Source organism: Lemur catta, chromosome 7 (assembly GCF_020740605.2).
Source record: "Lemur catta isolate mLemCat1 chromosome 7, mLemCat1.pri, whole genome shotgun sequence".
NCBI lineage: Eukaryota > Metazoa > Chordata > Mammalia > Primates > Lemuridae > Lemur > Lemur catta.
The window spans coordinates 60,963,735-60,977,088 of NC_059134.1; the positions used below are offsets into that span (position 1 = coordinate 60,963,735).

At 38.1% G+C, this 13,354-nt stretch overlaps 1 protein-coding gene across 1 annotated transcript; it reads left to right on the top strand.

Moving 5' to 3' along the window:
- Positions 1-4,281: 4,281 nt before the first annotated feature.
- Positions 4,282-5,247, top strand: LOC123642016 (olfactory receptor 51F2-like). Its single transcript, XM_045556944.1, has one exon. The coding sequence runs from the start codon at positions 4,282-4,284 to the stop codon at positions 5,245-5,247; it is 966 nt and encodes a 321-aa protein (XP_045412900.1).
- The last annotated feature ends 8,107 nt before the right edge of the window (positions 5,248-13,354 follow it).

Consider the following 13,354-nt stretch of genomic DNA (forward strand, 5'->3'; position numbering starts at 1 on the left):
AATAAAAAAGAAAAGTATAAAAATATCACCAAAATTCAGCTTTCATTTTTATTTACAATTTGCAAATCAGAAAATTTAGGAGGAAAGCCATTATAATTTTAATATCAATAAAAAATAAAGTCAGTTTTGAATTGTGTTTTAAGCAGAATTTGGGGATCAGAAAACACCTTACTACTGCCTTGGAGAACAGAATGAGCGAAGGCTCAGGGGTGAGCCAAAACATGCCACATTCTGGGAGCTGGAAATGGATTCAGTATGGCTGAAGCAGAGAGTGAAACACAGTGTTTCTTCACAGGGAGTAGCAAGGCCAGATTCCAGAGGACACTGGGAAGCCAAAGAATTGAAAGCAGGGTAATGTCCTGATCTGATTTGTCTCCGTATAACGGTTTTCTTATCTATTAGAAGTGTGAGCGCCTCGAGGGTAGATACTACACCTTTTCATCTCAACGTCTGTAACATAGTAGTATCTGATACACACTAGGCACTGTAGATTAATATTAGGTCATCTTATTTATTTTACAAAACAAGCCTATAAAGCAGTATAACTTTTTTCCCCATGTTAAAACAAACAGAGGTGGGATAATTATATAGTTAGCCCAAAGTCACCCAGCTGGTCACAGAGCTGAGCTTTGGACCAAGGATATCTGGTTCCAAATACTTTGAGTTGAACCAATGCTACGGTGACTCTTGATGGATAGGTAGATGCAGGAAAAGTATTTAATATATTTAAGTCCTGGGACAGGCCAGTTAGAACAGACACTCAAACAGTCAAAATAAGCACTGATCATTAAGTCCTTTACCTGTGTATCCACTGATTATTAGGCCTTGGCTGATGCATTGTTTAAATCATTTAAAACGATTTGCACTAAAAAGTAACTCAGGGTTCTGCAACCACATCCCATTTCTGGCAGCTGTGTGCAGGAGGCCAGTCTGCACATGTCTGTGAGCATAGACCAGTGCTCCTCAGATGGGAATTCTTAGCGTGGACAGCACGATTTTCACGTTTATATCCCTGTGGCAGTCTGGGCATCTGCTTTTGCTTCTGTATCTTGGAAGCTTCTATCTAAATTGTGCATCTTTCCCATGGAGTCTCATGTATTTTGTGGCACATTTATCCAGGACTGTGAAAATGTCTCCCCCATTTGTTGAAGTGCTTTCAGGGGAAATACTATGTTTCTATTAGTCCAGAAGATAACCCAAAATGGGAGCATATTTTCTCAGGTTCTTGATGAACTCCTGGAAAGAAATGAACCTTTTCAGATTTTCCCATGGATCTATAAGCTTGTGACCTAAGGAAAAAAAAAATTAAACAGGACAAATAAGGTATGTGCTCTGCAGCTCCTCTAATGAAGTTACCTCATCCTCTTCCATATAGCAGGCCTTTGCAAGGTAACATCCTTTTAACCCAGCTTCTTATGCCAAGAAGCATGTTTAATAAGCTATTGTTCTTGAAACTTACCAACCCTTCCAGCTTACTGCTCATTGTCAAAGGCTGTATTAATGGAAAGGCTGAAAGCCACTTCTGTGTGTTCACAGCTGCCCGCCAAACATGGTTAATTCTCCACCACAGTGATAAACACAGTGGTAGCAGATTAAGGTCAGTTATCAGAGCAGCCTAGTATCTCCATAAACTAGCAAGGAACACACAAGGGACTCATAAAGTTCTGTAGTGTACCTTTAGTCACTTCCTCTTAAGCTGTCATTTTAGTTAGCAACAGCTCCTGGGATATTCAGGATCCCCGGGGAAGGTTTTGGGCTGTGAAGCAGGTGACCAGTGCACTAGGCTCAGTGAGTGCAGTTACTCAGCAACCCCCTTCCTATCTGAGTTCTGTGACTTAGCATTGCTGTGAAACTGGCAAATGACAGCGGAACAAAATTCAGCTGTTAACACCACTTTTCCCTTACTCTGGCCCGATGCAAAGGTTAGTTCCACAGCTGATTGGGGTCAAATTGCTCTTGAATGAAAACTGAAATTGCTATTCATCTATGGAACTCTCTTTCGGGGAAGTAAGAGTGAAGAGGGACTGAAAAGACATTACCTCTACAATCTGTTACTTGGAGCACAAAGGGTTAGCAGGGCACAGCTGTACAGAGTTCTCCCCTAGGAATTTGTTTTTCTGCTAGGGAAATGTCTCTTACCAGACCGCTTCTGGGCTCCTTATAAAAGCTCTCTTTCTCAAATCCGATAGCTGCCCCATTTCTGAGTTTTCTCCCTGTGTGTTCTTCTGGCAAAAGTGGACCTCTTTGTCAGGGGCAGGACTGATCCCCCAGCTTTAGTACAGGATCTTTCTGCAAGTAAGTTTGTGAGCTTGAGATAATCTCTCTCTCTCTCTCTGATTCTATTGCCTGAGATGACCTTTCAAGGGGCAAGGGGCAGGATCAAATGACCTCATTTTCCAGAACCCCAAATTTTTCTGTGCACAAGGTTAGTATTTTAGTGCACGGAAGGCTTTTACAAAATACATCAGGCATTGTATTATATAATCTTCAGATAGTTTATAAAACCAACATGGAACAGTTCAGAGTAATTTAGGTGACCGTGAACTCAGTAGTATATATTTTAACAATTCATTTATTATGCCAATTTAAAAAGATTGAGATGATTGTGTTTTCCTGGGAGTCATTGTTACCTTAGTGGTCATGCCTCTTCAGTTTCATTAGAAGATGTTTCTTTTGTCTTTTATTAACTACTGCCATTTCCCAGGGCTCTTTCCTCAGACTTTTTTTCCCTTAGATTTATTACTCCAAGATATTAATATTTTCATTGCTCCTGTGACTTCAACCACAAACACCAGTTTCACAACTTGCAAGCCTTATTATCAGGGCAGGATTCACTTTCCCTGGGATGCAGATGTAGGTACATGACTCAATTCTTGTATGAAAAGTCACAGGTGAAAAAATGAGGCTGGTCCTCCAACTGAGGTGCAAGGGCTGACTCCAAAATCAATATATTTTGTTTTGTTTTGTATTGCCTGTCAATTCAAATTTTCCAGTCATTATCATTTTTTTAAGTGAGTACTCAAAGATGCTTCGTGTATTGAACATTTTTCTCTCTTCCTCTCCTCAAATGCCTAGAGAAATGCCCTGCTGAACACACCTTCTTCTGTAACCAATTATTCTCATCCAAGTCTAACCTTCTGCCTATTAATTCATGGGTTGTAATGAAGGGAACCAAGTTAACTTATACTCAGATATTTTCTTTCCCAGAGTCATGTACAGGCCTTCTGAAAATACCAGGTTTAATTCTAACTCTATCCATTGCATACAATGGCATTTTGTAAGTATTTAAATATTTCTTGAGTAAATACATGCTTGAATGAATACAAGGGGAACACACATACATTAAAAACCAAGCATTCTTCCTGTGGATAAAGATTCTGTGTTAGAAAGTTTAGGACAAGAGCCAATATAGAGCAACTTCTTCAACCCTATAGAAGCATAGATCTGGGCAAGTGTACACTCATATCTCCAAACACAGGAGGGAGATCCCCTCTCAGCCAATGCTTTCTCAATACCTTTCTGCAAAGATGGAAAATCAAGAAACTTGCTCAGAGAACTCTGCTCCAATTATTATTCATGAGCTTCCAATGAGTTCCTTTGTTTGGGATGAGGTTACCTTTAAGCCATCTTTCTTCAGGTGGAATTTCCCTTAAACACAATCAGTTAGTTTCTCAACTACCACCTGGATAAACAAACTTTTTTCTACTATCACCCACTGTGGTCTATTTGTATAGATTTAATTGGTTCTTTCCTAGTATTTAGTTTTATTTTTATCAACAGCTATTGAGTATTTATTCAATCAGAAATATGTTACTAGAAAATATTTAATATTATCTTATTCTCCTATTTTTTTAATGGGCCTCAAGGTTTTTGCTTTGGAAACTGAGAAGTGAAGAAAAGAAGGTTGAATTGCCTGTTGTGTTGCTTATGGTTGCCCAGAAATATCCTGTCTGCCCATGTACCTAGAGTCATAGAACTGGAAAATATTTTCCATTATTGAATCTATCTCCTCTTTTATGTATGTGCATGTAAATATGTTGAAACCTAGTTGTAACAGAATGGGAATCTTGCTAAAACCAGGTTTCTTCACACAATTTAATGCTTTATGTCTCCCCCAAGTTCACGCAAGATAAAATCTAAGAAAACAGTGACAGACTATGCAATTCCATTGAAGAACAGGACATGGTTCTCCAGTAATCCTAAATTGTATGATTCATAGAAGAGAGTAAAAATATTTTTCTTCTCTATTATTACAGGACATGGTTCTTTCCCCAAGAAAATATGCTTCCCTCAATTATTATCCCATCATCCTTCAACCAGAGCATTTTGCACCCTTCGGTCTTCTTTCTCACTGGCATCCCTGGCCTTGAAACCTTTCATGCCTGGATCTCCATCCCCTTCTGTTGCCTCTATGCCATTGCTATCTCTGGGAATGGCATGATTCTGTTTGTCATCATCACTGAGTCGAGCCTCCATGAACCCATGTACTATTTCCTCTCCATGCTGTCCTTCACAGACCTAGGTCTGTGTCTTTCTACATTGGTCACCATGCTGAGTATTTTCTGGTTCAATGCTCCAGAAATCAGTTTTGATGCCTGCATTGGCCAAATGTTTTTTATCCATGGCTTCACATTCATGGAGTCCTCAGTACTCCTGGCAATGGCCTTTGACCGCTTCCTTGCCATCTGTAACCCACTGAGATATGCCACAATCTTAACCAATTCACGGATCATCAAAGTGGGCTTTGCAATCGTTATTAGGGGGACCGTGGCTCTGGTGCCCTTACTCTTGCTCCTCAAACGTCTGTCCTTCTGCCACAGCCACATGCTCCACCACTCCTATTGCTTCCACCCTGATGTGATGAAGCTCTCGTGCACAGACACCAGGATCAACAGTGCATTTGGCCTGGCCATTGTCATCTCTACTGCTGGCTTGGACTCTGTCTTGATCCTCCTCTCCTATGTTCTGATCATCCGCTCTGTGCTCTCTATTGCCTCCCCAGAGGAGCGGAAAAAGGCTTTTGGTACCTGCATTTCCCACATCAGTGCTGTTGCCATCTTCTACATTCCCATGATCAGCTTGTCACTGGTGCACAGATTTGGGAAGCATGCCCCTCCCCTCGTGCACACACTCATTGCCAATGTTTATCTGCTCATCCCTCCTGTAGTGAATCCCATAATCTACAGTGTGAAGACCAAGCAAATTCGCAAGGCTGTGCTGAAAGTATTTCGTTCTAAGCTAATTTAGGAAAGTTTTGGACTACTTCTTTCTGAAGTCTTCCCTGAACCATGTTTGATCATTCAGTCCTGTGAGTTATTATTATTCTTTGAAAAAGCCGGTCTGTACATGATTTCTATTCTGATGATCCACTAACGTACTATTTACACAGTTCTAGACTGGTTTCTTTGAGGGCAGGGACTATGTCTTGTGTACATCTGACCCTATCATGAATACAGAAGTTGGCACAGTATGGGACCATGGTTAAAATATGTCTGCAAGCATGGGCAAATAAAGTCATAATTTGGAGTCTAGACAGTCTCACTGCCTCTAGGGTAAGTGGCTCTCCAAGTTATGTCTCATACAATATAGATCAGTAGGAAATGTCTAGGTTTCAGTAATTCTTAGGGTTTGGTAATGATTATTATACCCCAAACTAGATTATTCATGGCTGAAGAATAAGAATAAGCACAATAAACAAGAAGAAATTTGAATAAAAAGAGTACTTCTAAATTTTCAAAAGTCCTTGGGGTCACTTTGTCAAATGCATTAATATTTTAATTACACAAGAGCTAGTTATTTGTCCTCTAAATAAATATGTGTCCAAAGAGGAAAAATGGGCAAGAATGTAAAGATGTATTGTGATGTTCAACACATCTTTATACCTCACAATGATAATTTGGAAACTGCTTGAACAATTACTTTAGAGAATTTATTAAATAAAATATGAAATACAAGGCAATAAGTTAAATACTGACACAGATGTAAATGATATATTGTTAAAAGAAAACATAGATTACTAGACAGAGAACTTATCACCGTTTGTGTACATATTTCATGTGAATATACATATATGCACATATACATGAAAAAGGTATATATAGACACATCCCAAATGTTAAAAGTTCTTATCTTTGAATAGTTAGATATTGCTTTATTTATATTTTCTTTATACTTTTATAAATATTTTATAAATTCTCAATGAGGAACTTTTTAAAACACTTTTCAGACAATGATGTCACCAATTTGCACTTAATATCTCCCCCAAATAAACACAACTTTTTTTGCTCTTCATCTTCCACTGGATCTTTATTCCCATGAGTCTTCACAAATCTGGCTTCACACAGCCCGCTGGATAAACAATAGTGTGACATCCACTTTCCATTTGAGCCCATCACTATTCTCAATGTGGTCCAGCTCCAGTGCATCAGAACCACTTGATATTCTTTTTAAAAGTGTGGATTCCTCAGTTACACTCAGGAATTACTTAATCAGAAATGCTTGACATAGAATCCGCAAATCTGCACTTTAATCAGACATCTACAGTTTATCATGCATGCTAGAGTCACACTCTTCTGGGGTCTATCCACTTCTGGGGATAATATCCATTTCTGAAGAACACCATGAATGTCTTGCCTCTAGGTCTTCATTACTTTGCTTTTTCTGACTGAAATATCCCTCCCCTTTCTTTTCCTGCTTGTTCCTTTTTTCTTTACTCTTTCAGGTGCCATTAATAAATCTTTGTATTATAGGTAGTCAGGTCTTTCTTCCCTTACTGACCTGAAACTCTTTGAAAGCTGGTATTATGCTCTGGGGATGGATATATCTTGCCCAGACCCAAACACAGAGCTTTATTAATGATAGTTATTTAATATACGCTTATTTTATTAAATTTATTTGTACATAACTTTACCTATATTCTTATATATTTCAAGCATCTTCATTTTGGCAAACAGTGCAGGAGGTACTAGGGATAAAGCTATGACCAATGAAGACACAGACTCCATTTTTGAGGGATTTGCATTCTCATTAAACATATATAAATTGAAACAATATTTTAAACCAGTTGTTTCTTATGAATAATCTACTGTGTACAAAACATTGTACCAGATGCAAGAGGAGTTATAGATAGTAGTCTCTCTCTTTCCCAGGAAGAGCCTGAACTAATGGGAAAATAATAACCCTAGGAAATACTTAACCAGATAAGGAAAATACAGGTCTTAGAAATTTACTGTTTAATAGTGAAGATATAATAACGTTCATTTCTAAGTAATAGAAGTATAAACATAAATGATTTAGATTCATGGATGGTCAGGAAAAGTTTTGAAAAAAGAAGAATTTTGAAGATGGGCAACCATATTTTGAGGTATATTTTAAAATAAATGTACTAGAGAATGTTCTTGTGAAAGCAATGATTTTCACTCATGCTACAATTAAGGTGATTCCTTAAGCATCAGTTACAGATAATTTTGCATAGTATGGTTACATGTACATTAATAAAATCCATTTTAAAGTATGTTTCTTTTCTTTTTTATAAAGTAATATTATTTAGATATAATTTTCTAAGTACAAATATTTTTCTTTTACAAGTTATACTTTTCGCTTTTCCTACTAGCTGTGTTATGCTTTGAATTCAACATTATCCAATACAGAGATTTATATATTTTGCTTTTATTTATAGACCTTCTCAAACAACGCTTGTTTAAGACTGTTTGAAGAAATGCTGAAAATAATAGTATTGGTTCATTTGAAGTAGAATTTGGAAGAGTAGGTAATGGGGTATTCTGCCAAGACTGAGCTCATTGAGGTTTTCTTTGAGAAGGTTTCCTGAACTGATATTTATGTATAACTGATATATTGTAGCTTAGAGGGAAATGTGATTTTTGCACCATTCAGGATGATATTGACATCAAGCAGGGAACTACAATATATTAGGTATCCTCAGATAAGGTGCCTGACTTCCTCAGTTGCCTCACATGGAGCTGTAGGAAAGCATTTTCCTAGGAATGGGGGAAGATTAAATTCTATGCTGAGAAATTTTTATGTTATTTAGATTCAAATGCCTTAGAATGCCTAAATAATCTTCCATAGCATTCATCCTGCCTTCCTGCTTGGCTTCACCTCTTGCTACTCCCCCCCACTGAGTGAATGTGTTGTTAGTCATCTCCTGTTTTTCCTGTGTTCTAAACTTCCTTGTCTCCTGGCAGACCTGGACCTGGACTTTCCTGCAGGACAAATACATGCTCTTGTGTGCTGTCATCGTAAACATGCCCTGTTTAATCACTGAGTTTTATATCTGCTTCCTCACTGGGTTGTGAGCCCTGGAGGGAAGAGAATGTTCTATCTTCTGGATTATAGTACAAAGACCTGGGATATGATAGATACTTAAAGTGTTTTATGAAAGAATAAATAAAGCTTTTTTTTTTTTGATTAGGAAGGGCAGAAGCAGAGAGGTTTGTAACATATGTACAAAATTCACCCAAATGGTGTTGGAGGAAGATAAATTTATCAGTTGTGTATGAACGTAGTGTGAGAATGAGGGGTGAGCTGGTGTTTTTTTGGGGGGTGTGGGTATTTTTACTCACAAATTTACTTTTAACAAAATTTTATCAGGACATAAGATGAAAGAGCTGTAACACCAGTCCCCACATGGCAACTATAAAAGTAAGTGCGTTGGAGTAGAAGTAGAAGGAAGCTGGGGAGTAGAATGAACCCTTGGGGAACTTCACACTCTGAGGGCCATGCAACTGTCCCAGAGTTCTCTGATTAGGAGATTCACGCAGCCTGATACGTGGTTCTTATACAGGCCACTCATCCCCGAGTAGAACCGCTCCACAGCTCCTCGGGCCCCTTCCTGGAAAACAGGACTGGGAAGAACACATCTCTGTACGTTGTAAGTAAAAGTGCTGCATTCAGGGGAAACACTAGACCTTTCACACACTGGTTTCCTTTAAGAATAAGGACGATTTTATTAACCGCAAAAAGCTCTCATGGGTGCCTAAGAAAAATGGTAGAAATCTCTTTCCTAAAGTCTGTATTTTCTGGGGACATTTTATTATGAGGAGGTTCAACTGGTCTATGAGCCATTTGTCTTGCTGCTTAGAGCAGATTGTTAACGTATACATGCAATTGAGAGTTTTCTGGTTAATCGTGTCACATTTCAAAACTGCCACCTTAGGTCAGTTGCCCTTACCACCACCACCCACTGCCACCACGATCCTCATCCTCAGTTACTGTCATCAAAGGCCTCCCCTGTCCCATGCACTAGTCAGCATATTAGACGCTTTACAATGCTATCTCACTCAATCCTTACAAATTAATGCCATTGGTGAGCTATAAGTTTCACTGCAATGATATCTGATAGAAACTGCTTATTTGGAGAACTCCAGCTGCTTGATGGCAGAGATAGTATTTGAATGTACGTTTTCCTGACCCTATAACTGACTCTGTAATTAGAGAAGAGAGACAATGCAACGCAGTCCAGCACAGAACCTGTAGCATGCTTTCTTAGTGGGACTGGAGTAGCAATGTCACATAAGAAGGAAAGAATTACTGTCAACAAATGGGAGGGCACATGAAAGTTAATCTCCCAATACTAAGGCAGAGTCTTTCATCAAAAACAAACAAACCCATTACTCAGTTCATGGGAATGTGGGCGAGCTCAGCGAGATTCCTCTGGTAGCCACATGTGTAATTTCAGACAACACAGCATGATTTAAACAAACAAAATTAGAATTTTTTTTTTTTTTTTTTTTTTTTTTTTGAGACAGAGTCTCACTCTGTTGCCCTGGGTGGAGTGCAGTGGCATTATCACAGCTCACTGCAACCTCAAACTCTTGGGCTCAAGCGATCCTCCTGCCTCAGCCTCCTGAGTAGTTGGGACTATAGGCTCACGTCACCATGCCTGGCTAATTTTTCTGTTTTTAGTAAAGACGGGGTCTGGCTCAAGCTGGTCTTGAACTCCTGGGCTCAAGCAATCCTCCTGCCCTGGCCTCCCAGAGTGCTAGGATTACAGGCGTGAGCAACCACACCTAGCCAAAACTAGAAATTGTTGAGGTCTTGATATATGTTCAGAATCTTTGGTCAGTTTACAACTCTTGGATTGAATTTATGTCAACAAGTATATATTGTACGCCCACGCTTTTCAGAATAGAGTTCAAGGTATTGAGAGTATAATGATGAAGGAGCAATGATCCACCTGCTAGTGGCTTAATTTGTTTGAAGAGGCACATTTTCAAATAACTCATGATCATACAATGGAATAACTACTATTCTAGATGTATAAATATAAACAGTTATAACTCCAGATGAAGAAGTAATTTCTCCTCAGAGGAGGTGATGCCACTGAATGCTTCCTGAAATAAATAAATTCATTTTTAATTTATAAATGGTTAAATGGATCAAATAATGAGTTTAACGAATTTCATCTTATTTAAAGAAGAGAGGACTGCATGAATTAAGCAAGCACATTAGTGTGAAAGCATGTGCTATATTTGGTAATCTGGTGAGGTAGGAAAAGCCCAGGCTGATTATATCAAAAGGTCCCTTTGGGTAGGGAAAGATGGTCACTGATGGAACTGGAGGATAAGGATGCATAATCAAGAGACATTTGAGAAGTTAAACCTATAAAGGTTTGGAGAGTAAATAGCCTTGACGGTTGGGGTAGGCAGAATTCTAAAAGGGCTCTGAAGATTCCTAGCCATGCTGGTGTGCTTACTGGCCCTGTGATAAAACCCAGCCTTGGGTGTGAGTAGTGCCTGCAAATGTGATGGTATATCGCTCCTGTGATTATGTTACGTCATATGGCAAAAGAGTTCTACAGCTTTAAATAAGGTCCCTGATTACTTGACTTTGAGTTAATCAAGAGGAAGATTATCCTGGGTGGGCCCAATCTAATCACATGAGCCTTTAAAAGAGACAAAAAATGGTAGAGAGATTCTCCTGCTGGATTTGAAGAAGTAAGATGTTGTGTTATGAGAGGACCACATAGCCTCTAGGAGGTAAGGGCGGCCCCCAGGCCCCAGCAAGGAAGAAATGAGAGACTTCAGTCCTACACTCCAAGTAAGTAAATTCTGAAAATAACCTGAATGAGCTTGGAAGAGGATCCTGAGCCCCAGATGAGGACACGGTCCTGGCTGAAACTTCACTTTCAATTTGCAAGATCCTGAACAGAGGACCTAGTTTTGCTGTACTCAGACATCTGAATTACAGAATTGTGAGATAATAAATGTGTTTTCTTTTAAGTGACTGAATTTTTATTAAATTTTTTAAAGCAGCTCCAGGTAACTAGTGCAACAGAGTGTGCTTCTGGCAAAAACAGAAACCCGAAATGAACTATAGGTGTGAACCATTAAAGAGGGAAGTGAGGATAGACAACTTATTGTATGGGTTGTTGGTAAAGGAAAAGACATACATGTAGCAGGGAGGCAGGGTAAGAAGGCGGTTTTTTGTTTTTAAATTGTGTTTAGGTTTAGCAAGAAATCAGCATATTTATAAAGATTATAGTAAGGGTATAGATTCCTTACCCTTTTGAAAGTAGCAAATAATTCCATACTTGATTCCTGTTACCTCTCAAACACTACCTTTTCATCCTTTGTATCTCATACTTTAGTGGCATTTCTAGAATATCTGAAACTCCATTGCCTTTGGATATGCTTAGAATTTCTTTCATGATGATTTTCGCCTATCAACAACCTCTGCACAAGAATTCTTTACTTACTCAAAGAATCCTTTGACACACCTACCAGAAATTTCTAGTATATACAATTTTTGTATTTTAAACACAATCCCATTATTGTATAATATATGTCACACTGCATTTTACTTATTTCCTTACACGTGTTTTCCAAACCACCCTGTTCTTTCCTAAGGACCCTCAAGGGCAGGTGTAATATCTAAGTCGCTTCTGTGTCCCTGTGGTCTAGATTGCAGTTTGCACTCAGTCATGTTTGTTATCAAACTAAACTAATATCCAAAACTGATTGGGAGGCTACTTAGTAGGGTGGTCTGGAAAGGAGCAAGAGCTTTTCTTTCAATCAGGAAAGATGAAGAAAAGATGAGAAAAACTTGATTGTGGAGGAAGAAGGGAGCAAACGAGGAAGAGGTATTAACTGTGGACATTACCTAAGTCAGAATTAGAAAATACACCCTATGCCATTCTATAACTTGAGAGAGAGAGGAAAAAAAAAGAGAGATTTCCTCTTTTCTTTTTCCATCTTTTTATTTTTCTCTTGGCTTCCAGGAAAGGGACAAGTAGATAAGTAGGGAGGGGTGAGAATAGATATAGGGGGGAAAAAAAGAGTGAGAAATCTTTGTATAATTTTTTAACTTTAATTTTTCTCTTTAAGTGATAATAGATAATATTTGGTGAGCTTTTACCATAGTGAGCTACTCTACTGATATTTTCACATACATTTACTAGTTTAATCCTCAGAACAATACTATGGGGTATGCACATCATTATTACTTTAGATATGGGGAAACTGAGACACATATGGATTAGTATTAATAATTTGTTACCAGCTGGTAAAAGCTAGAACATTTTAACCCAGTTAAAATTTAGAACATGCAGTTGTAACACAATTGACTTGGGATGCAGGATAAAAATTCATACCATCAAACTATCCATAATATTTATATTGGAGACCCTCTATATTCAAATAATTCTGTTTATATACAATATTCTCAATTGCTCATATTTGTTATGTGGGATGAAAATTACTTAGGTACAGTTCAAGTTTTGATGTTGCAAACAGACTGTAAGATTATCCAGGGTATTATCACAACTGCTAACAGGTAGTACAAGAGCTACAAGTGTTAGCTATTCATTGGAGATGTTGAATCTGATTCTGATTCAAAGGGAATATCCAGAAAATGAACAGAGGATTTTTTGGATGGGCCTCTGGAAGCTAAAGCAGTTCAATTACTGTATCAGAATCACTGTATACACTGTTTACTATTTTTCTAAAATTTCACACAACCCTTTGGACACATTTCAGGAAATATTTACTGACTGCCTGCTATTGGGAGTCAGGAGGTGATGGGCTAAAACTGCAGCCCCATTGCTTATCAGACCTGCAAACCTAAATAGAATGTTGATCCCTTTGTTTTGTACAAATTTTATATGCTCAGGTAATTGTTTATTTCCTATTTTCTGCTTCTTTATTTGATGTGGTTTCTTAGTTGCTTTTTTTTTAACCAATCTTCATGAGCTCTTTATATGATATAGATACTGTCTTTTATAAATGTCTAGTGAAATAACTTCAGGTTGAATGCTTAATAAATAAATAAATATTTTAATAAATACAGTTTATCACTGCTGGACCCTTAGCTTAAGATTCTGCAGTTTGAGTTCAAA

Coding starts and splice junctions, on each gene's coding strand:
- LOC123642016 (XM_045556944.1), top strand. CDS start 4,282: ATGCTTCCCTCAATTATTATCCCATCATCCTTCAACCAGAGCATTTTG.